Genomic DNA, 25,007 nt, shown 5'->3' with positions numbered 1-25,007 from the left:
CTGGGATAGGGACATATCTGAACTGGGACAAGACTTAAGACTGGGATGCGGTTTGGAATAATGCTGCCAGTGCTTCAAAAAACCCAAATCATCCGTATATACACTTGAAATTTAGTCATAGAGCATATCTAACACCGAGAATTAGACATCAAATGGGTCTGGTTCCTGATCTATATTGCTCATTTTGCCCCCACAGAACCATTGGCTCTTTTTATACATGTTGTATGGGAATGTCCAGGGGTTTTTGGTTTGTGGGGGAAGGTTATCAGTACTCTTACAGAACTAAGGGGGACACCGCTGCACATCTTCTAAATGATGACTCCTACCTTTCCCTTACAGGAAAAAATAACACATAAAATCTGGCTGGCAGGCTTGACTGCAGCTAATAAGATTGTAGTCCAACATTGGAAACCTCCTCATGATATTTCGAGTACTCACTGGCTTTGAGCTTTTTGGACATTGCTTACCTGGTATTATGGTCAGCAAGAGTAAATGATGCACGACCAAACACAGTCTTAATGTGGACAAATTTGACAACAAACTTAAAAGATCTTCTGTTAAAATAGGAATGCTCTGCCTGTTTGTGCACTACCATTCAGTTGGTTGGTGGAGGGGAAAGGGGTGGGGGGGAGAGAGAGGGGTGGATGGTGATGAGGGTTGGGGGGTGGCTGGGTTAAACAGCTCAAAATGTAATCGGCAACTGGTTGTATTGAATGTAATTTGTTGGTGTTGCAATAAAAATTAGTGATAAAAAAGCTGAACAGGATTTAACGCTCTGTGTGTGTGTATATGCAATTGTGATAAAAAACAAATACAGACTAGAAAACTTAAATGAGAGGCCAACTCAGAAAAATGAATCATCACTATGGAAGAAAACATTAACCAGTGGAATGAGTATGACCTTCCATGGGAGACATCCCACCGATCTGAGCAGATGAGATGTTGATAAGGGAGCATCGAGCACCTGACTGAGAGTTGGAGACCTCTTCCCAGTGTCACATACATGCAACCCTGTAAAAGTATCAGCAACAATAGAACAATATAAACATAACTTATATAGAACACAACAATAGAACAATATAAAAATAAAGTCCCCAAACTTCTTCGAGCTCAGGTGGCAAGAGTTACAGTCTACGGTGGTATGTAAGAAAAGTTCAGTTCAAATGCACAGAATTGTTATTATTGTTATGAGGGAGATATTTGTAATCCAAAGGCAATGTTGTGAGAAGGCAATTATGTTGATATTCCACAGATTCTATGACAGCAATACAAAATAACAATAGCAGTAGGTTTTATCTCCAAAGTTGTTCCACTCCACACACGAAGTATCACCGACAGTGATCTTCAACGAATATCCTTTCAACACAAGTGGTACCGCACACGAATTCAGCTATGGGACATCCCAAGGTGGTGGCTACAGGATATTCAAACAGAATCCACGTATGGTTTATCACCAACAGTAGCTCATCACAAAGGGAACCATCTTCAAGGGAACCACCACCCAAGCAAGGGTCGATACACCGGTAGATTCCACAAGGTTACCCCAATCACACACAACGTGATAGCCACTTATCCAGTTCCACGACATACGAAATAACTCCAGTAGTGATTTGCCACAGGGGTGCCTTTCTTCAGTGAACTACCACACCCAAAGGGTAAACACACACGTGGTATTCACAAAAGTTTTCCCCTCACCAGAGAACCCACACCTGTAGATTAACTAAGTGACAATCACACTTTTGTAGCAAATGGAAACAAACTCACCCTCATGGGCTACTTGGAGAGAGTCCAAACAGTGATCTCTTTGTCACTAGATTTCTTCTGTTTCAAACCTTCCTCTCCTCTTCTCTGCAAACTTTTTCTAGTTGCAGAAAACTTGTGAGAGTCATTTATCAATTCTCAGGATCGATCTCAACTCACCCCTTTTGGGCTACTGAAAGTTTAAACCAGCGACCGACTCACTGGTGTCTTCCATTGACCGAATCCATCTTGACTCTAACTGTGCATGTCTGTGTCCTTGTAAAAAGTAAACAAGCTACAGAGAAACCATAACATTCGATTCTCCATCAAATAACTCCACCTCTCTCCATCTCTCTCTCTCTCTCTCTGGAGCAGCTCAAACAAGTGTCCAAAAGTCAATCTCATTCTCTCGGCGTTTTAAAGTGACAGTCCACAGTAAAAACTAACCCTAAGGGTACATAACACCAGAAACAGAAAAGTTCCTTGCAGAAATACAGGACAAGGTGATTAACAAAAAGAGAAACAAAAATCAAAAACACATACAAACAAACAAGGCAGTAAGTGTGGAAAATGTGCCAAAAGAAACCAGACACAATCCAACACATTCCAGGATCCTGCAGAAGTTTAACTCAATCTGATTACTCAAACCCATCTCTCCCATTTCACGCACATCTGCTCTCACCCCATCCTCCCATCACCCCCCTAGGGATAGGGTTCCCCTTGTCCTCACCTACCACCCCACCGCCCTCCAGGTCCAACATAGAATTCTCCGTAACTTCCTCCACCTCTAACGGGATCCCACCACCAAGCACATCTTTCTGCTTTCCACAGGGAAATTGACTCCCTTGTCAATTCATTTCCCCCCCATCCCTTCCCACTGCAGGGGCCCAGTCCTTCCAGGTGAGGTGACACTTCACCTGTGGGTCGCTGTATGATATACTGTGTCCGGAGCTCCCGGTGTGGCCTTCCATATATTGGTGAGACCCGACGCAGACCGGGAGAGTGTTTCACTGAACACCTGTGCTCAGTCCGCCAGAGAAAGCAGGATCTCCCAGTGGCCACACATTTTAATTCCACGTCCCATTCCCATTCTGATATGTCTATCCATGGCCTCCTCTATTGTCAAAATGAAGCCACACTCCGGTTGGAGGAACACCACCTTATATTCCGTCTGGGTAGCCTCCAACCTGATGGCATTTCTCTAACTTCCTTTAATGCCCCTCCCCTTCTTACCCCATCCCTTATTTATTATGTTTCCCTTTTCTTTTCTCTCTCTACCCCTCTCACAATCACTCCTTGCTTGCTCTCCATCTTCCTTTGGTGCTCCCCTCCCCCTTTCTTTCTCCCTAGGCCCCCTGTCCCTCTCCAGCCTTGTATCCCTTTTGCCAATCACCTTTCCAGCTCTTAGCTTCATCTCTCCCCCTCCTGTCTTCTCCTATCATTTCGGATCACCCCCTCCACCTTTCAAATCTCTTACCATCTCTTCTTTCAGTTAGTCCTGACGAAGGGTCTCGGCTTGAAACGTTGACTGTACTTCTTCCTATAGATGCTGCCTGGCCTGCTGTGTTCCACCAGCATTTTGTGTGTGTTGCTTGAATTTCCAACATCTGCAGATTTCCTCGCGTTTGCATTTTTAAATTATAAAGCTCAATCGTTTAATCACATATTGTGTACTGTTTGTTACTTCTGGGTACTGATTTGTAACAGGGGACACATCATGCAGCATCCACCCAAACGAGATTTCTTAAGTTTGGCCTGGCTGGGGGGGCTATCACCCCCTATATTAAACTTCTAGCTGCAGCTAGAGTTACATAAGGATAGATGACTGAGTGAATCGCTTCCCACATTCACAGCAGTGTGAATTCACACTCACAATCACACTCTCCCCAGTGTGAACTCAATGATGCACATTTGTTTGATTTGGCTGAGTGAAACTCTTCTCAAAGTCTGAGCAGGAGATTGGCCTCTACTCAGTGTGAACTCGCTGGTGTCTCTGTAGTTGACATGACTGAATGAATCCCTTCCCACACACTGAGCAGGTGAATGGCTTCTCCCCAGTATGAACTCGCTGGTGTCTCTGTAGGTGGGATGACTGATTGAATCCTTTCCCACAGTCAGAGCAGGTGAACGGCCTCTCCCCAGTATGAACTCTCTGATGTACCTTCAGCTTAGATGACCGAGTGAATCCCTTCCCATAGTCTGAACAGGTGAATGGCCACTCCCCAGTGTGAACTCGCTGGTGTGCCAGTAGTTGGGATGAACAAGTGAATCCCTTCCCACATTCTGAGCAAGTGAATGGTCTCTCCCCAGTATGAACTGACTGGTGTGCCAGTAGTTCGGATGACCGAGTGAATCCCTTCCCACAGTCTGAGCAGGTGAACGGCCTCTCCCCAGTGTGAACTCGCTTGTGTCTCTGCAGTTGAGATGACTGTGTGAATCCCTTCCCACACACTGAGCAGGTGAATGGCCTCTCGCCAGTGTGAACTCTCTGATGTATCTTCAGTTGAGAAGACGAAGTGAATCCCTTCCCACAGTCTGAGCAGGTAAAAGGCTTCTCTCCAGTGTGAAATCGCTGATGTACCTTCAGTTGAGATGACCGAGTGAATCCCTTCCCACAGTCTGAGCAGGTGAACGGCCTCTCCCCTGTGTGAACTGACTGGTGTGCTTGCAGGCTAGCTAACTGTGTGAATCCCTTACCACAGTCTGAGCAGGTGAATGGCCTCTCCCCATTGTGAACTCGCTGATGCACCTTCAGTTGAGATGACAAAGTGAATCCCTTCCCACAGTCTGAGCAGGTGAACGGCCTCTCCCCAGTGTGAACTGACTGGTGTGCTTGTAGGTTAGCTAACTGAGTGAATCCCTTCCCACAGTCTGAGCAGGTGAACGGTCTCTCTCCAGTGTGAACTCGCTGATGTACCTTCAGCTTAGATGAGCAAGTGAATCCCTTCCCACAGTCTGAGCAGGTAAATGGCCTCTCTCCGGTGTGAACTCGCTGATGTACCTTCAGTTGAGATGATTCAGTGAATCCCTTCCCACAGTCTGAGCAGGTGAATGGCCACTCACCGGTGTGAACTGACTGGTGTCTTAGTAACTGAGATGACAAAGTGAATCCCTTTCCACAGTCTGAGCAGGTGAATGGCCACGCTCCGGTGTGAACCGACTGGTGTCTCAGTAACTGAGATGACAAAGTGAATCCCTTCCCACAGTCTGAGCATGTGAATGGCTTCTCCCCAGTGTGAACTGACTGGTGTACCTTCAGTTGGGATGAGCAAGTGAATCCCTTCCCACAGTCTGAGCAGGTGAATGGCCTCTCTCCAGTGTGAACTCTCTGATGTACCTTCAATTTACATGACTGAATGAATACCTTCCCACAGTCTGAGCAGGTGAATGGGTGCTCTCCCGTGTGAACTCGCTGGTGAGCCATTAGGTCAGATGACTGAGTGAGTCCTTCCCCACAAATTCAGCAGATGACCAACCTCTGCCCAGTGTCCACAGGTGGGAAGACCGACTGAATCCCTTCTCACACACAGAACAGGTGAATGGCCTTGTCCAGTGTGAACTTGCTGAAGTACCTTCAGTTGAGATGACCCAGTGAATCCACTCTCACTGTCTGTGCAGATGAATGGTTCCCCCACCCCCCCCCGTGTAAAATGACGGGCATGCCAGTCGGTCAGATGATCGACTGAATCCCTGCCCACAGTCTCAGCAGGAAGGATGATTGAGTGAATCCCTTGCTCCACTTCTTAAATATCTGAACAGAGACAGCAAAACTGGCGTGTTGCAATCCAGATTCCCGGAGACAAATTCCTTGTCATTTTTAACCTGTAAAAAGATTTACAAAATCCATCAATACATATAGGACAACATTTCAGATGAGATCACTTGAGTTGTCAAGGCATGATCTGGCATCACACTGTTACAGTGAATTTTAACCTAAGTTGGAGAGAGAAATCATCTTCTAACTGGGCACAGTGCTAGTATCTGGAATGACCATAAAACTCTCTGATGCTCTTCCTGTCTCTATTAGAGTGGGACATTTCTGTCATCTCCAATCTGTGACCTGGCTCAGCTTGACTCTCTCCATTGGTATTATTCCCTGTTCCCACTGAGCTGCATGGGTTCCTGACCCCACAGTAGCTGAAACACTCTCACACAAATAGCCGGCAGTGCATTCCACACACCCACCACGCTCTATTGTGTGAAAAACTTACCCATGACATCCCCTTGGTTCCTATTTCCAAGCAGCTTAAAACTATGCCCGTCGTGTTAGCCATTTCAGCCCTGGGAAAATATCTCTGGCTATCTACACAATCAATGCCCCTCATCATCTTATACAGGTAGTCCTCGAGTTACGAACGTCCGACTTACGGACAATTCATACTTACGCACCGAGGAAGGAGAACGCTGTCCGCCATTTTAAGTCGTTGCTGTTGACACTGTGTTAAGTGTGAAACTTTGTATTTGGCTTAAATGTTTCTTAGCAAGATTCACCCTGACCCAGCACCTCCCCCCTACCCCCCAGTTCCGGTCGGCTGGTGGCTCAGTCAGATCAGCACTGGGCTTGAGAACAGAGGTTCCCGAGTTCGATCCAGTGACAGAACGCTCCCGTGCCGGGTTGATGTCAATCCAGTGACACCCGTACCATCTGTGCCGGGTTGATGTCGAACTTGCAACTCGACCTCGTAAAAAAAAAAACACTGCCACCCGGAATATTCTGGAGGATCAAATACCCAAACCCAGCACAGCCCCCACTTGTCCCATTTAACCTGTCTCTGCAGTGGACTTTAGGACCCGGGAAATTCAGTGCGGTAGTCCTTAGGAGCCAGCGGAGGTTGGGACCCGCCACCCACAGTGTTTTTGTTCCATTGATGGGAAGCGATCAGAATTGAAAATAAAGTGGAAATAATAAAGCATTTGGAAAGAGGTGAAACACCATCGGTCATTGGAAAAGCATTAGGCTACAGTTGGTCAACGATTGGAACAATTTTAAAGTATAAAGTGAGAATAATGGAGCATGTGAAAGCCCCTGCCCCGATGAAAGCTACAATTATTACTAAGCAACGCAGTGGTTTAATTATTGGCATACATACGTTTCTTAAGTGTTTTATATGCATAGAAAGGTAATATTGTGGCGACCCACTTCCCAGCGCACTCGAACTGGCTCACAAAGCAGCGCGCGCCGGCATTGAGGCTGGTCGCAAAAAGGGCACCAAGCCTGCTTCACCAGCAAGGGGAAAAGCCCGCGCGCGGGACGGGACTGTGATCCAGGGAGGGCGGGATCAGGAAGGCTTTAAAGTGAGGCTGCGAAGTTTGAATAAATCTCTTTCGCAACTGCACCTCGCCGACTCCGTGTTGTTATTTCAGTGTTGCATGTAACACACCGCTACAATTGGTGACCCCAACGGCCCAAACGATATTTGGGCCGAAGATGAACGATGCCACATCTGTTCATGCAGTTTCGTTAAAAATGCCAAGCTTCTGGACGCTGCGACCTCACCTATGGTTTCAGCAAGCAGAAGCTCAATTCCACATTAGGCAGATAACCTCGAATGCCATGCGTTACTACTACCTGGTGAGCTCCCTCGACCAGGAAACAGTGGCCCAGGTTGAGGAGTTCATACAGTCGCCCCCAGCGGATGGCAAATACACAGAATTCAAAGCCTTGCTCATAAGGACTTTCGGACTCTCACGGCGCGAGCGAGCTGCCCGCTTACTGCACCTGCATGGTTTGGGGGACAAGCCGCCGTCGGCTTTGATGAACGAGATGCTCTCCCTGGCCGGAAGTCACAAGCCCTGCCTCATGTTTGAGCAGGCATTCCTGGAGCAGCTGCCCGAGGACATACGCCTGCTGCTGTCCCACACGGATTTCAGCGACCCCCGGAAGGTGGCAGCCCGGGCGGACTTGCTATGGAAAGCCAAGAAAGAGAGTGGTGCATCCGTCGCACAGATCACCAGGCCACGCTCCCAGTAGCAAACCAGGCCAGGCCCCGCCGCAGAGCCCGCTAACCCCAGCGGCAGGGGTGAGGAGACCAATGAACAATAGTGCTTCTACCACCAGCGGTGAGGCGCAGAAGCCCGCCGCTGTAACTCGCCCTTCAAGTTCCCGGGAAACGCCAGGACCAGCCGCCGCTGATGGCTACGGCGGCTGGCCATCAGGGATAGCCTTCTGTATGTCTGGGACAAGCAGTCGGGATGCTGCTTTTTGGTCGACACCGGAGCCGAGATCAGCATCTTACCTCTGACGAGTTACGACACCCACAACAGAGCACCAGGTCCCAGCCTGAGGGCCGCGAACGGCAGCACAGTAAGGACCTATGGCACCCATACAGTTCGGCTCCAGCCAGTTCACGTGGGACTTCACACTGGCTGCCGTAGCCCAACCGCTCCTGGGAGCGGATTTTTTGCGGGCTCACAGAGTACTGGTTGACCTGCCAAGGAAGAGACTGGTCCACGCCGAGACCTTTCAAATGTTCTCCCTGGGTGAAGCCCAGTTGCCGGCCCCACACCTAGACTCCATCACGCTGTCCGACAATGACTTCACCAGAGTCCTGGCGGATTTCCCATCGGTTCTGGCACTGCAGTTCACGGCAGCCATGCCCAGACACAGCGTACAGCACCACATCCCAACACAAGGACCACCTCTCCACGCCCGTGCTCGAAGGCTTCCCCCGGACAAGCTCCGACTGGCGAAGGAGGAGTTCAAGAGGATGGAGGAATTGGGGATCATATGGCGGTCCGGCAGCCCATGGGCTTCCCCCCTGCACATGGTGCCCAAAGCAACAGGGGGCTGGAGACCATGCGGCGACTACCGCAGGCTGAACGAGGCTACAACACTGGACCGCTACCCTGTGCTGCACATTCAGGACTTTGCAGCAAACCCGCACGGCACATGGATCTTCTCCAAGGTAGACTTCATCCGGTGATACCATCAAATCCCGATGCATCCAGACAATGTCCCCAAAACAGCACTCATCACCCCTTTTGGCCTTTTCGAGTTCCTCCGCATGCCATTTGGCCTAAAGAATGCTGCACAGACGTTTCAGCAGTTAATGGATACAGTGGGACGTGACCTGGACCTCGCTTTCATCTATTTGGACGACATCCTCATAGCCAGCAGCAGTCGTCAGGAGCGTCTGTCACACCTCCGTCAACTCTACGCCCGACTCAGTGAACACGACCTGATAATCAACCTGGCCAAATGCCAGTTAGGGCTCGACACCATCGACTTCCTGGGCCACAGGATTACTAAAGACGGGGCAACCCCTCTGCCCGCCAAGGTAGACGTGGTCTGCCATTTCCCCCGACCCAACACAATCAAAGGCCTTCAGGAATTCGTGGGTATGGTGAATTTCTACCATCGCTTCCTCCCTTCAGCTGCCTGAATCATGCGCCCCCTGTTCGCCCTGATGTTGGGTAAGGGCAAAGACATTACCAGGGACGAGGAGTCCGCCCCCGCTTTCATTAAAACCAAAGAAGCCTTAGCAAACGCCGCTATGCTAGTACACCCCAGAACCGATGTCCCTACCACCCACACAGTGGACGCATCTAACACAGCAGTCGGTGGAGTGCTGGAACAACTCATCGAGAGTCGCTGGCAACCCCTGGCGTTTTTCGGCAAACACCTACAACCACCCGAGCTCAAATACAGTGCTTTCGACCGGGAACTGTTGGCGCTATACCTGGCAATCCGGCATTTCAGGTACTTCTTAGAAGGTAGGCCTTTCACCACATTCACGGACCACAAACCTCTTACCTTTGCGTTCAAGAAAGCATCCGACCCCTGGTTGTCCCATCAGCAGCGACATCTGTCCTACATCTCCGAATACACAACGGATGTCCGGCATGTCTCGGGAAAGGACAATGTCATGGCGGATGCCCTCTCCCGCCCTAACATCCAAGCCCTGTCCCGGGGGTAGACTATGAAGCACTGGCGGAGGCGCAGCAGGCAGACGAGGAGGTCCCTAGTTACAGGACTGCAGTCTCCAGTTTGCAGCTCCAGGACCTCCCCGTAGGCCCAGGTGAGAGGACCCTACTCTGTGACGTCACCACCGGCCAACCCCACCCCGTCGTGCCAGCAGCCTGGCGGTGGCGCGTTTTCGACTCCATTCACAACTTAACGCACCCCTCCATCACGACAACCGTCTGGATGGTGGCCAACAGGTTCGTTTGGCACGGACTCCGCAAGTAGGTCAGTGAATGCACTGCCAAACAGCCAAAATGCAGCGGCACACCAAAGCTCTGCCGCAGCAGTTCCACCCCACCCACCGGTGTTTCGACCACATTCATGTGAATATTGTGGGCCCCCTGCCAGTGTCGTGAGGAGCGCGGCACCTCCTGACTATCGTGGACCGGTTCACAAGATGGCCAGAGGCGGTCCCGCTCACTGACACCACCTCCGAATCTTGCGCCCGGGCTCTGATTGCCACCTGGGTATCTCGCTTTGGTGTACCGGCCCACATTACCTCCGACAGAGGCGCCCAGTTCACCTCCAGCCTGTGGTCAGCTATGGCCAGCCTTTTGGGGACACAGCTGCACCACACAACTGCCTACCACCCACAGTCGAACGGACTAGTGGAGCGTTTCCACCGTCACTTGAAGTCGGCTCTCATGGCCCGCCTCAAAGGGCCTAACTGGGTGGATGAGCTCCCCTGGGTCCTGCTCGGAATCCACACGGCGCCCAAAGAAGATCTGCACACTTTGTCGGCCGAGTTGGTGTACGGCGCACCCCTGGTCGTCCCAGGAGAGTTCATACCAGCCCCAAGGGGGCAAGAGGAAGAACCCGCAGCAGTCCTGGACAGACTACGCGAGAGGCTCGGTAACCTGGCCCCCATACCCACTTCGCAGCATGGGCAGAACACGACCTGCGTACCCAAAGACCTGCAAAACTGTAAGTTTGTTTTTGTACGACGGGGCGGACATCGGGTACTGCTACAGCAGACCTACGAGGGACCGTTTACAGTGATCAGAAACAACGGGTCCACATTCGTGCTGGACATTGGGGGGAAAGAGGAGGTTTTCACGGTGGACCGACTCAAACCGGCCCATGTGGACTTGGCGCAGCCAGTCGAGATTCCGGCACCGCGGCTCAGAGGCAGACCTCCCAAACAGAGTCCGACCCAGACTGCGGATATTGGGGGGTGTATCGCCGGTTCTGGGGGGGCAGGGGTTATGTGGCGACCCACTTCCTAGCGCACTCGAACCGGCTCACAAAGCGACGCGCATTGAGGCTGGTCGCAAAAAGGGCGCCAAGCCTGCTTCACCAGCAAGGGGAAAAGCCCGCGCATGGGACGGGACTGTGAATACACATTCCTGCCCAGGGAGCGCGGGATCAGGAAGGCTTTAAATCTCTTTCGCAATTGCACCTCACCGACTCCGTGTCGTTATTTCAGCGCTGCGTGTAGCACACCGCTACAATATATATATATTATATACTAAGACAAACCTTTGACTAACTAATGCTAAATAATACCGGATGTACTTGTTCCGACTTAAGTACAAATCCGACTTAAAGACAGACTCAGAAACGGAACTCGTTCGTAACCCGGGGACTGCCTGTACACCCAAAAAAGGCTCTAAACATAAACAAGGAAAATATACATTGCTTTGAGGATTTGTTAGAAGTATATAAAATTATGAGGGCTGCAAGCAGGCTTTTACCACTGAGGTTGGGTGGGATGACAACCAGAGGTCATGGGTAAGTGGGGAAGGTGAAAATTTAATGGGAACATTTCAGAAAGCTCTTTACTGAAATGGTCGTGAGTGTGTGGAATGAGATGCCAGCACAAGTGGTGAACATGAGCTCGGTTTCACCATTTAACAGAAGCTTGCATGGGAGCCTGGATGGTAGGGGTATGGAGGGCGATGGCCCCGGTGTAGGTAGTTGCATTAGACAGCTTAAATGCAAAGCTTTTAGAAACCAACAGAAGATGACTACAAAAAAAGACAGATAAGCTCAGGGCGTGGAATTATGGTGTCGTAGTCATTAATGAGTCTTGATAGCGCCCAGCAGTCTGAGGCATTTAGAGGAACAAAATATCTGAGGCCTCAATATCTCTTGAAATCCAAGGTTCCCTGCATCAGTTACCTTTCAACTTTTATTTTGGCAGGCAGATACAAACTAGACAGCCTCAAAATTTAACTTCGGAAGGCCTCCCACTTACAAGCACTCCTTTGCCAAAAATCAGCCTGTCCCAAATCACACTTGTCAGATCCTTTCTGATACCATCAAAATTGACCTTTCACCAATTTAGAATCTCAACCCATGGTCCAGACCTTTTCCATATTTACTTGAAATCTCGTGGCATTATGATCACCAATTTCTGTCACCAGCCCTGGATCATTACCTAACAGATTATTGCACACTTCTACTTCAGGAATTCTACGTACTGATTAAGGGCACATTTGACACACTCTGCCCCATATAGTTCTTTTACTGTATGGGAGTCCCAGTCCCAGTTAAAATAACTCACTAAATTAACCTCTCTTTCTCGGCATGGTCTGCAACCTCTCTACAAATTTGTTCCTCTAAATCCCTCAAATTGTTGGGTGCAACCAAGTCCCAATAATGGCTACAATACCATAATTCCCTGTCCTGAGCTCTTCTGGCTTCCTACAATGCTTCTTGCATTGTGATATGCACAACTCAGCACATTCATCACACCATGCACAACCATTTGATTGCTGACTCTACCTGAGGTCTAAACAACATCTGACTGGTGTCAAGAAAACAACCTCTCCCTCATTGTCACAAAAACAAAGGAGCTAATTGTGGATGACAGGAGGAATGGAGACAGGCTAACCCCTATTGACATTATTAGATCTGGGGTTGAGAGGGTGAACAGCTTTGAGTTCCTTGGCATAAACATCACCAAGAATCTCACCTGGTCTGTGTTGTGAAAAGAGCACAGCAGCACCTTTCACCTCAGATGGTTGAAGAAGTTTGGGATGAGGCCCCCAATCCTAAGAACTTTCTACAGGGACACAACTGAGAGCATCCTGACTGGCTGCATCACTGCCTGGTATGGAAACTGTACTTCCCTTAATCGCAGAACCCTGTAGGGAGTAGTGCGGACAGCCCAGCGCATCTGTAGATGTGAACTTCCCACTATTCAGGACACTTATAGAGACAGGTGTGTAAAAAGGGTCCAAAAGGATCATTGGAGACCCGAATCACCACAACCACAAACTGTTCCTGCTGCTACCATCCGGGAAACAGGACCACAGCAAAGGATGAACAGGCTCCGGGACATAATCTTCTACCAGGCCATCAGACTGATTAATTGGTTTCTAAGTTATATTGACTGTCGTATGTAGGAACTATCTATTACAAATTATTATAAATTACACATTGCACATTTAGATGGAGACATAATGTAAAGATTTCTACTCCTCATGTATATGAACGATGTATGTAATAAAGTCAATTCAATTCATCCTCTCCACTATCTGTTCTGTCATTCTGGTTCCCATTCCCCCTACAACTTATTTAAACCACATCACCCCCAACCCCAAACTAGCACTAGCAAGCCTTACCACTAGGATATTAGTCCCCTCTTGTTCTGTTCCCCTAACTAACTAATCCCCTAACAACCCTTTGACTTTCCTCTGCCAGGTAATCCCCCCCAACAGTTTGTAAAATGGTCCACCTGCTATTGTGTGGGATGGCCACAAGAGTACTCTGTGATAGCTATTTAAAATCATTCCCCTTCCTGACTCTCACCCAGTTTCCTGCACCTTGGGTGTAACTTACCCCATTTCATGTCATATCTATCAGTCCCTCCAACTCCTGGATAATCCAGAATTCTTCCATTTCAAGTTCCAACTCCTTAAAGTGTAGGGTTACAAGCTGCAGCTGGATGCACATCTTGTAGGTGAGGGCATCAGGGACACTGGAGGTCTCCCCATCTTCCCACCAATGTCCCCTCTAATTTGTAATGATCAGTGTGCACATAAATGTTGGACTGTACATTTTTTAACCCAGTGACAACATGTGGACAGTGAATTTTATATAGAGAGGGATTCATTTTAACAGCTAGCAAATCACTGCCGATAAGAACTTTGATCGCCTCTGGGTTCGATCAAGTTCATCTGCACTCTCGCACAACCTATTTAGCAAGCCTGCAACGGGTAATGAAGGATTTTCTCACCAGAGCTTTTGCACATTGTCCATATGTGGCTTGCTTGCTAAACTATGCTTTAAAAAGTCAGATTTCCGATGTCACCAGGAGAAGCTCATGAAGTGAGTATTGTTTCAGATTCGCTCCATAACATTTACTTTTCTTAACCTATGACCACCCTTATTTAACTTACTTTTACCTACACCAAAAGATTCTTGCTACTTTTTTGGACTTATCTTTAAGAGTGTACTGTGAATTTTGAAGAAATGAGTACAGAAATGGCTTTGAGATCTAAAGGGCGAGACCCTTGGAAAGATTCTAACGGCAACGGAAAGAAAAAAAAGACCGATCCTAAGCGTACAGAATTGACTTATGATATGTTATTGGAGCTTTTAAATGAAAAATTTGAAGAACAACGACAAACTTTCAAACAAGATCTAAAGGCTTTCCAGGATTCTATGGATAAGACTGATTCAGTAGTTAAACAGCAGCAAACTCTAATCGCAACTTTGCAAGAGGACGCTCGGAAGCGAGACTTGATAATTGAAAAACTGGAGCAGAAATTATCTTCCACAATTAAACAGGTGGAAACACTTAAAGCCAAGAGTGTCGACTTTGAAAATTGGTCCAGAAGACAGAACTTACGCATACTTGGTCTCCCGGAAGGTATTGAACAAGGGGACCCCTTGAAGTATTTTGCTCAACTTTTAAAGGATGCGTTCCCTTCTGTATTCCCGTTACTTGATCGCGCCCACAGAATTATGCGCCGATTATCAAGTTCTTCATCTAAACCACCTGTTGTAATTGTTCGATTTCATTATGTGCATGTCAAAGGCAACTTATTCGTGTGGCTCGGCGTTTAGGGATGGTTAAATTCAAAGATTTCAAGTTTAGATTAGTGGAGGATTTTAGCCCAGAAGTAATGAAGGCAAGGCTTCTTTTTAAACCTCTGATGTCCGAACGTTATGAGAAAAATCTAAAACCAGTGCTTTTATACCCTGCGAAGCTCAGCATCTCACCTCCGAATGCACCACGGCGTGTTTTTCTCTCCACATCTGAGGCTCGAAGCTTTCTGGATGAGAATTATCCTACTGCTTTGGACTCTCGTTTCTAATAAATGAGTGATTTTGATCGTTACAAGATAGTTTTTGTTTCCAAAACCAGATTTTGTTTCTGGCTATTGGTGTAGGTTTATTCAATATTTTATGTTTTAATTAAAGTTTTTTTTGACGTACTAATCTTCTTATTTTACTTACTTTAACCACTGTACTTTTGGTCATTATTATTAACCCTTTGAAGGTGAATTTTTTAACGGTTTGATATATATCCTTTCCATTTTTTGTGTGACTAAGATGGCGGTTTCTTCTCTAAAATATTTCTTGCTTTTTTTTTTGATTTCACCATTTTTTTTCTCTCATCTTCTCCTATAATGCATTTCTTATCACATTTTAACTTTTTGTTTGGGTTTTAACCCAAGTTATAAGTTACTAGTGTTTATATTCTTTTTGGGTTTTTTTTACTAGCAATTATATTAAGAAGTTTGTTTTAGTATAGTGATAATTACTTTTTTGGAGTTTGGGTGGATCTTTTTTTCTCTCCTTTATATATTTGGAGTTGCCTTCTGCTGACACGGGGGTAGATTTAGTATCATTCTTTTTTTTCCCAGCCTTCTCCAGGCTCGGGATGGACTTTTTGTTCTTGGGTGGGGGGTGGGGGTCTCTTTTCTAAATCTATTGATCTTTTACCAGTTTTTTTTAGTTTTTTTCATTTGGGCCGATTTTAAACTACTAAAATGTCCGCAATGTCGTCACTTCCAGGTCCGCCCCTTATTTTTGTTCCTCTTCCAGGTGCATGAATTCATAATTTGGTTAACTCTTTATATACCAAAGGGTTGATTTTAGAAATATGGCTCAGACCATTAATTTTGTCTCTTGGAATACTAATGGCTTAAACCATCCGATTAAACGGAGCAAGATTTTCAAAGTATTCCAAAGCCTGAATGCACATATTATTTTTGTACAAGAAACTCATGTGAAGGAAGAGGGCAATCAATGTTTTTTTAGGTTTTGGAGGGATCAACAGTACCATTCGAATTCGAATGCCAAAGTAAAGGGAGTTTCAATTTTTATTGACTCCTCTATTACATTTGTCCAACACGATATTATTTCAGATCCAAATTGTAGATTTTTGTTAATTACTGGGTTACCTTATAACAAAAAGGTTGCTATGGTTAATGTTTATGCTCCAAATGTCGATTATCCCGATTTTTTAAGTCCTTATTTACTTCTCTACCTAATCTAAATGAATATATGTTAATAATGGGTGGTGACTTTAATTGTTGTTTAAATCCTTTGCTGGACAGATCTATATCCACTCAGACTTTACCTAATAAGTCGGCCACTTACATTAATTCTTTTTTGACTGATAATGGAATTTTCCTATTTGGAGATTTCGGCATTCTAAGGACAAAGAGTTTTCATTTTTCTCACGTTTATCATTCTTACTCGAGAATTGATTTTTTTTATTGACTCTCGTTTTATTCCATCTGTAATTGGTTGTAATTATGATGTTATAGCCATCTCTGATCATGCTCCATTGAAACTTTCTATTAAATTTATGGATACAGCTTCTAGTGTTAGGCAATGGCGATTTGATTCTACCTTACTGCAAGATCCGGATTTCATTAAATTTATTAAGGAACAGATCGATTTCTTCTTTTCAACTAATTCCACGGATGATATTTCTTGTGGAACACTTTGGGACACTTTTAAAGCATATATACGTGGACAGATTATCTCCTACTCTGTTGGTTTGAGAAAACTTATTAAGAAGGAAACTCTTTTATTGGTTGATAAAATTAAAGAAATTGACAAGAAATATTCGACTGCTCCTAGTAAGGAGCTTTACAAACAAAGAGTTGAACTTCAAATGGAACACAGTTTATTACTTACATCTTCGATTGAAAATCAATTAATGAAAACCAGATCTGATTTTTATATACATCGTGATAAATCGGGTAAACTGTTAGCTAATCAACTGAAGAATGCTTTGGTTAAACGTCAAATTATTAAGTTTCGTCAACAGAATGGTGAATTGACAGTTAACCATGATGAGATAAACAAATCTTTTCAAGATTTTTATACCTCCCTGTATCATTCTGAATTCCCTCATGATCATAATACCATGTATGATTTTCTTGGGAAATTGAATTTTCCAAAATTATCATCAGATAATCTTTCAATATTAGAAACTCCTATTATGTATGCAGAAATTAAAAGGGTTATTTCCTCTGTGAATTCTGGGAAAGCACCAGGTCCAGATGGGTATACAGTGGAATTTTTTAAGTGTTTTTCCTCTACTCTTTCTCCTTGGTTATGCAGGGTTTTTGAAGAAGCAATTAGATTGGGTAAACTGCCACAATGTTTTTATAGAGCTTCCATTTCTTTAATATTGAAAAAAGATAAAGACCCTACTGACTGTGCATCTTATAGACCAATATCCTTATTGAATGTAGATTCCAAGATCTTTTCCAAGTTACTGGCGTCCAGGCTGGAGAAGGTATTACCTCAAATTATCTCTGAAGATCAAACTGGTTTTATTAAAAATCGCTATTCTTTTTTCAATATTAGGAGATTATTGAATATTGTTTATACTCCTTCATGTAGCACCTCAGAATGTGTCATTTCATTAGATGCGGAGAAAGCATTTGATAGAGTTGAATGGCCATACTTATTTACTGTGCTTAAGAAGTTTAATTTTAGTCCGACATTTATTTCCTGGATTAAACTGATATATCATGTTTATATCATGTAGCCTCGGTTTTTACTAACAATCAAAGATCTCCCTTTTTTCGTTTATTTTGGGGTACTAGATAAGGCTGTCCTCTTAGTCCATTATTATTTGATATTGCTTTAGAACCTTTGGCAATTGCTATTAGAGAATCACCAAACATTTTTGGCATTACTCGTGGGATGGATATACATAAGTTATCATTATACGCAGATGATTTATTATTATTTCTGATCCTGAGAAATCCATTCCTGCAGTTACATCATTGTTGGCTCAATTTAGTAATTTTTCCGGGTATAAATTAAATCTTAATAAGAGTGAATTGTTTCCTTTGAATAGACAGGTTCCAATTTATGGAAATTTACCTTTTAAATTAGTTAATGACTCTTTTATATACTTGGGGATTAAAATTACATAAAATTATAAGGAGTTATTTAAGGTTAATTTTTTACCCTTAATTGATCAGATTAAATGTTTGTTCACTAAATGGTCACCATTATCTTTATCTCTGATAGGTCGGATTAATGCTATTAAGATGATTATTTTACCCAAGTTTTTATATATATTTCAAGCGATACCAATTTTTATTCCGAAATCTTTTTTTGCTAATGTTGATTCAAAAATTTCCTCATATATATGGCAGAATAAAAATCCTAGATTAGGTAAAAAATATTTACAGAAGGCAAGGAAGGAAGGTGGATTGGCATTGCCTAATTTTAGATTTTATTATTGGAGCAGTTAATATCCGATATTTGATATGTTGGTTAAAGGATTGGGATTTATCTTTTAGCCCTCATTGGGTGAACCTGGAAACTAAATCTGTACAAGGATTTTCATTGGGTTCTATTTTAGGGTCTTCTCTTCCCTTTGCTCTTTCTAAATTGCAGAAACGAATTGACAATCCGATAGTTAAACATACTTTACGTATATGGTTTCAATTTCGGAAATTTTTTGGGTTGAATCAGTTTGTTTTAACTATTCCTATTGTATCCAATTTCTTTTTTTATCCTTCTATTATAGACCAAGCTTATTCAGCTTGGAAGACTAAAGGATTACTACGATTTTCCAATTTATTTTTGGATAATTGTTTTATGTCTTTTGAACAATTATCTAATAAATATAATTTGCCTAGATTTCATTTTTTTAGATATTTACAGATTAGGAATTTCTTAAAAACTGTACTTCCTACCTTTCCAAATCTTGAGTCTTTGGGTATTTTGGAGAATTTGTTAGAACTAAATCCTTCTCAGAAAGGTGCAATATCAAAACTCTACAATATAATTATGAAAATACGTTCAGAGCCCTTTTTTAAGATTAAAAATGATAGGGAAAGAGAACTTAACCTTACTATCCCTATTGAGAATTGGGATAAAATTCTTCAATTAGTCAATTTATCATCTATATATGCTAAACATTCATTAATACAGTTTAAAGTTGTGCACAGGGCTCATATGTCCAAGGATAAATTGGCTCGTTTTTATTCCTATATAAATCCTATTTGTGACAGATGTCATTCTGAGATAGCGTCTTTAACTCATATGTTTTGGTCATGTCCGCTTTTGAAAAAATATTGGAAAGACATTTTTGATATTATTTCCACGGTATTGAACATTGATTTACAACCTCATCCTATTACTGCAATTTTTGGTTTACCAATGATGGACTCAATCCATTTATCTTCTGCTTGTCGAATGATTGCATTTCTTACATTAATGGCTAGAAGATCTATTTTGTTGAATTAGAAAGAAATTAATCCCCCTACCATATTTCATTGGCTTTCTCAAACTATGTTATGTCTAAATTTGGAGAAAATTAGAAGTGTTGTATTTGACCCTTCTATTAAATTTGAAAAGACATGGAGACCATTTATTCAATATTTTCATATGATGTAATGAGACCCTGTTCCAAACCTATTCGTTTTTCCAGTTTTGATTATACATATGTTGACAGGATTGGAGTTGGCGACACTGATGATTTCGTATGTTTTTTATAGATATTATTAACAGCCCATTTTTTAAAAAAAATTCTCTTTTTTTCTCTTTATTAGTTATTAGGTTGTTAGATTAGTTTTTCTAGCATATTTTTTTTCTTTTTCTCTTTTTTTTAATATATATTATGATATAACCTAGTTTTGCTTTGTTTATATGTTATTTGTATCATTCATGATTTGGGAAGACTTAATTATATTGTAACTATTGCTTGTGTATCCTTTCATGTTCAGTATAAATTTGTAAGTTTGTAATCCCACTATTTATGTATTAATCTTATTATGTTGATATTAATAATAATAAAAAGATTGAAAAAGAAAAGTCAGATTTCCAAATATCACTCCACATCTTCACACTTGTAAATTCTCCAGCAACTTTTGCATCGCCACAATACGCACAGGTATCACCAGTTTCTATATTGAACATAAATATTTGCCCTGAACTCTCCTAAGGAACTGCGGATATATAAAAAAAACATTTTGAACCTATGTAACCTTGGCGAAAAGAATACTTGGGATTGAATAGGAATTTTTGAACTAAAGTATACTCTGTCTTCAGCAGTTAGCTAAGACAAACTCATTACCAGTTCTCTGCAGCTTGCAGAGAGACACACTGAGAGCTGATAACATTGTACATTGTACCCTTGCTTGAGTAAAGAGAGGAGGATTCGCCGATAAGGACAGGACAGTACATCCATCTGTAATTTAGTGATTTAGAGAACTCCCTTATCCAGGTAATTAAGTTTTGCACCAACAGACTTGGTGGGCGTACCAGTTCAAATAACATCTTGCAATAGTAATATATGGGCTTACTCTGTATAAATATATGTCTGTAACCTGACTAAGTCAGTCCACTTGTCAGATGGTGGCAGTGCTTACTTCCCTTTGACAACAGGGTCTCAAACTCCTGCAGGAGAATGTGCAATAAACTATGGTGACGATAAGAAGCTGGTCGCTCTAATTTTATTCAGATTCAACTTTAACATCTGGCGTCACGAACAGGATCCCAATTTAGGGAGTGCCAAGCAGACGGGCTGAGTAAGCGGCTGGACCACTTTGGGGACTGCGGAGACTGACCGGGCGCCCAATAGGTATTTTACCTTTTGTCGCTCTCCGTTCGCTCCTTTGTAAGTACGGTCCCGCGCCCAAAGCTGATTGCAGACCTTGACGGGTTTGGGAATGAATCTATCGGGAGACTCGTATAAGGTAGGCAAATTTTTATTAAGTGGGCAGGAGGCGGACGTGCCGAGTAAATTTATCAATTGAGCAGGAGGTGCCAGCCGGGTAAATTTATCTGATTGTTAATTGAGCAGGAGGCTTTGTGCCGGGTAAATTACTTAGAGAACATGGGTCAATTCCAGTCGATTGAGATGAGTGGGCCAGGAACAGCGCTACATGATATGTAGTTTTCCAGACTAGGAAAAAGATTTATGAATGTTGAGTGCAGCGCTGAATAAGAAATTGGGGAACAAAATGTGGCCACTCGAGGGGAACCTGGGATATTACTTCATGAGAACAAGCAATAAATTTGATATGGAAAAAGAACTGTGGAAAGAAGTGGAAATTGTTGAAAGGGGAATGGAAGGAAAAGGCAGATGTAAAGTGGATGAACTCAGCAGGTCGGGCAGCATCTATTGAAACGAGCAGTCAACGTTTCGGACCAAGACCCTTTGTCAGGACTGAAGAAGGAGGGGGCAGGGGCCCTATAAAGAAGGTGCCAGGTGAAAAACCAATCAGAGGAAAGATCAAGAGGTGGGGGAGGGGAAGCAGGGAGGGGATAGGTTCTTCACCTGGCACCTTCCACCCTCCCCCCACTTTCTTTATCGGGCCCCTGCTCGTTGACTGCTCGTTTCAATGGATGCTGCCCTAACCTGCTGAGTTCATCCAGCTTTTGTACGTGTTGATTTGACCACAGCATCCGCAGTGTACTCTGTGTTTACTAAATGTAAAGTGGAACTTTGCCAGCTAGTGGCATAGTGGGTCAGCTGGTGGCGTAGTCAGCGCTGGACTTCGGGGTGAGAGGTCCCGAGTTCGAAACCAGCCAGCTCCCTTGCACGCTTGCCATCCGTGCTGGGTTAAGAGCTGGTGATCTCTTTTCAAAAAACTCACCCGGCAGAAGGTAATGGCAAACCACTGCTGTAACTTGCCTCGTATGTCACAGCAGCATGGAAGGAAATCGTCTGCTAACTGGAAAAATATCCGGATGTGACATTCCTCTAAAGTGAAACAGTATATTATTAGCAAGTTGGAGGAATAATGCATGTGACAAAGGGATAGAGGTACATACTGCAGAAGGAACACCAAAGGTTGGGAGACGCTAAAAGCGGAGTGTGAGTGGGTGGATGGGCACCGAAAACGAGAGCAGGAAAAACAACTTAAGCAAACCAAGGCCGGCCCAGATAGGAGAGAAGGACAGGAACATCAGTCTAAAGTTCAAAATGATAGGGAAACAAGGGATCCCGAACCCATGTCTGGCATACCGACCCTGTTTGAGGGCAGTGACCGTGATGATGAGTGGGCACCCACCGTACCCCCCACCTTACCAGGGGCCAAGTGCACCCAAACCCCAATCCTCCCAGTATTCAGATACAATGGCTGCTCGGGTAAAACAGCGGCGGCAGGGAAGGGAAGGTCCTTATACCGAGATCCTGAAAGGGAAAACCGAGGATTATTCCGTGACAGGGAGGGAAGAATCCAATAAAACCCCAGAGTTAATGGCTCCACAAAGACAATTACCCACCCGAATACTGCCCAATCCATGAGCAGTAGGAGGGACAGCTCTCAGTGATTCCTGTGTATGCAGCCTGGAAGCCTCAAGAAATGATCATTATCATGAATCAGGCCCCAGATAGAAAAGAAAAGCCAGCACAGTTTGCTCAGTATCTCCTCAGTACTATACAAATGTTTAATGCAACCCCACGAGATTTATTCGGTCTCTGCTGCGTTTTTTCTCACAGCTGATGAGGGACGGAAATGGAAGGCAGAATTGAGATACAAAACGTATCAGGAGTTACAGGCGGGAAACCATAGTGAGAATGAACAGACAGACCAGATTATTCAAGCCTTGGAAAGGGCTCTCCAGCAACCTGCAAACATCACTAAAGTACTTGAATGCAAACCTAAGCCTGGGGAAATCGGGACCAGACTATTGGGTGCGATTTGTGGCCTGCTATGGCACTTTCGCAGGAGACCAAGCCTTTAATGATGGGAATCTGTCCCCCCAGTTTAATGCCTCACAGCTCCAATGCTTACCAACTAAGTTAGCCAACATGATTCAAACAAATAATATGTATTGGTCTGACAATGACCGAAATTGAATGCGACGAGTTTTGACATACGGCTTTTGAATCCCGATCAACCCCAAAGGGAACCAATATTGAAGGTGAATATGTTCAGCGGGAAGAAGAACGCGAGCGGGCTACATCTGGGGATCAGAAATGGGAACAAAAACCTCCCAAGGGACAGGTGGGGACAACAACCCGTTTAGAAATTGACAAGTAAGGATGCTTCCTACCATGAGTACCACCCCTCAGGAAGAGCCTAATGTAATATTGCAAATTGCTGGAATTCCAATTCCGTTTATGATTGATACGGGGGCAACCACAACCACTCTCGATCAGGAAACAGTATCCGAAGGGATTCCAGCTATCAGACGCTACAATCACTCTGTCTGAGTTTGATGGCACGGAACGTATGTATTCGCATACCCAGCCACTGCAGGTGGAATTCCAAGGGAACCAGTGTGAGGTTTCATTTACAGTCACCACCAGTCTGGAGTGTAATCCAGCAGGGAGAAACTTGCTTTGTCCATTGGAAGTCGAGATTCTATGCACGGACAAGGGTATCACCCTGGAACTAGTGAACAATCGACAGCTTCCCCATTTCCAACCCCACAGTGGTGGGCACTTAATCTGGACTCCACTGCGTGTGAACCCCTTCTGCCAGTGGCCGACCCTCATGTGATTTTGTGCTATGACCCAACTGAGGAAAGCCAATATTATGCACCCCTCGGGGGACAGAAGTTCCCAGTCACGGTGACTGGAGAGGTGAAAGGGAGAGAGGGCAGTGCATTACTGGCCAAAGTTCTGGATTTCCTTTGGCGACAGACAGGACTGGTGGTTCCCCATACCACTGTTAGGGTTTGCCCTGGGTTCAAGCCTAGGGTTCCTTGCTTTACACCCTGACAAAACAAGCCTCCAGCACCGAGGGAAACTGGCAAGACTTGGCCGTGGGCTAACTCCAATACTGGAAGAAGTTGGAGGTGAGGACGGGACATCTGGTAAGACATTCTTTCAATATTGACTGAACCCAAGATGTTGTACCCCGAATATTAAAATGTGAATACCTATTTAAATATTATTTATTCTCTCTCAGTTAAAGAATCTGAATGTATTGTTTCTCTCGATGTAGAGAAAGGTTTGACAGGATGGAATGACCTTATTTGTTTCAGGTTTTGGAGAGGTTTAATTTTGGTCTGGGATTTATTTCCTGGATCAAACTGATTTATCAAGCCCCGATAGCTATAACGAACAATAAAAAATCTCCTGATTTTACATTATATAGAGGAACCCCTCAAGGTTCTCCTCTTAGTCCTTTATTATTTAATTTGGTTTTAGAACCACTTGTTATTGCTCTTAGGGATTCTAACTCTGTTCAGGGTATTAAGAGAGGGGATAAAGTACATAAAGTTTCACAGATGATTTATTAGTTTACATTTCAGACCCTAGGAAATCTATTCCCTCTATGATATCTATATCTAATGAATTTAGTATTTTCTCAGGATATAAATTAAATTTACATAAAAGTGAATTATTTCCTATTAATAACTATTCTGATTATTATGATCAAATACTTTTTAATATCGCTAAAATGATTTTACCTATCTTGATATTAAAATTACTGAAAATTTTAAAGATTTATATAAGTATAATTTTCTTCCTCTAATTGAATATACACAACAAACGCTTTTCAAATGGTCACCTATGACGATATCATTAATTGGTCGAATAAATGCTATAAAAATGGCAATTTTACCGAAATTTCTATATATGTTTCAAGCTGTTCCATCTTTTGTCCCAAAAACGTTCTTTGATAGAATAGATTCTATGATCCTGTCACATATCTAGACTGAGTAAACCTTTATTGCAAAAATTATAAAAAGATGGAGGATTGGCATTACCAAACTTTAGATTTTATTATTAGACAATTAATATTCATTATATCACTTTTTGGATTTGTGGTATAGATAATCAGGACTGTCCTTCATGATTGCATTTGGAGGAGAACTCGGTAAGGGGGTTTTCTTTGGCTTCTTTACTGGAAGCTCCTCTTTCTTTTTTGTTTTCTAGGATTGGTAGACAAGATCTTAGTCCCAT

General features: G+C 43.9%; 1 protein-coding gene across 1 annotated transcript in view; it reads right to left on the bottom strand.

Moving 5' to 3' along the window:
• Positions 1 to 25,007, bottom strand: part of LOC140714266 (uncharacterized) — a 49,384-nt gene that overhangs the window by 13,609 nt on the left and 10,768 nt on the right. The window contains exon 3 of the mRNA XM_073025334.1: positions 3,218 to 5,562. Within this exon, the coding sequence (XP_072881435.1) occupies positions 3,707 to 5,164 (1,458 nt within the window). The 5' untranslated portion in view covers positions 5,165 to 5,562 and the 3' untranslated portion in view covers positions 3,218 to 3,706. The remainder of the gene's footprint in view (positions 1 to 3,217; positions 5,563 to 25,007) is intronic.

Source organism: Hemitrygon akajei, chromosome 2, assembly GCF_048418815.1.
Source record: "Hemitrygon akajei chromosome 2, sHemAka1.3, whole genome shotgun sequence".
Lineage (NCBI taxonomy): Eukaryota > Metazoa > Chordata > Chondrichthyes > Myliobatiformes > Dasyatidae > Hemitrygon > Hemitrygon akajei.
This window is presented reverse-complemented; position numbering and strand designations above follow the sequence as displayed.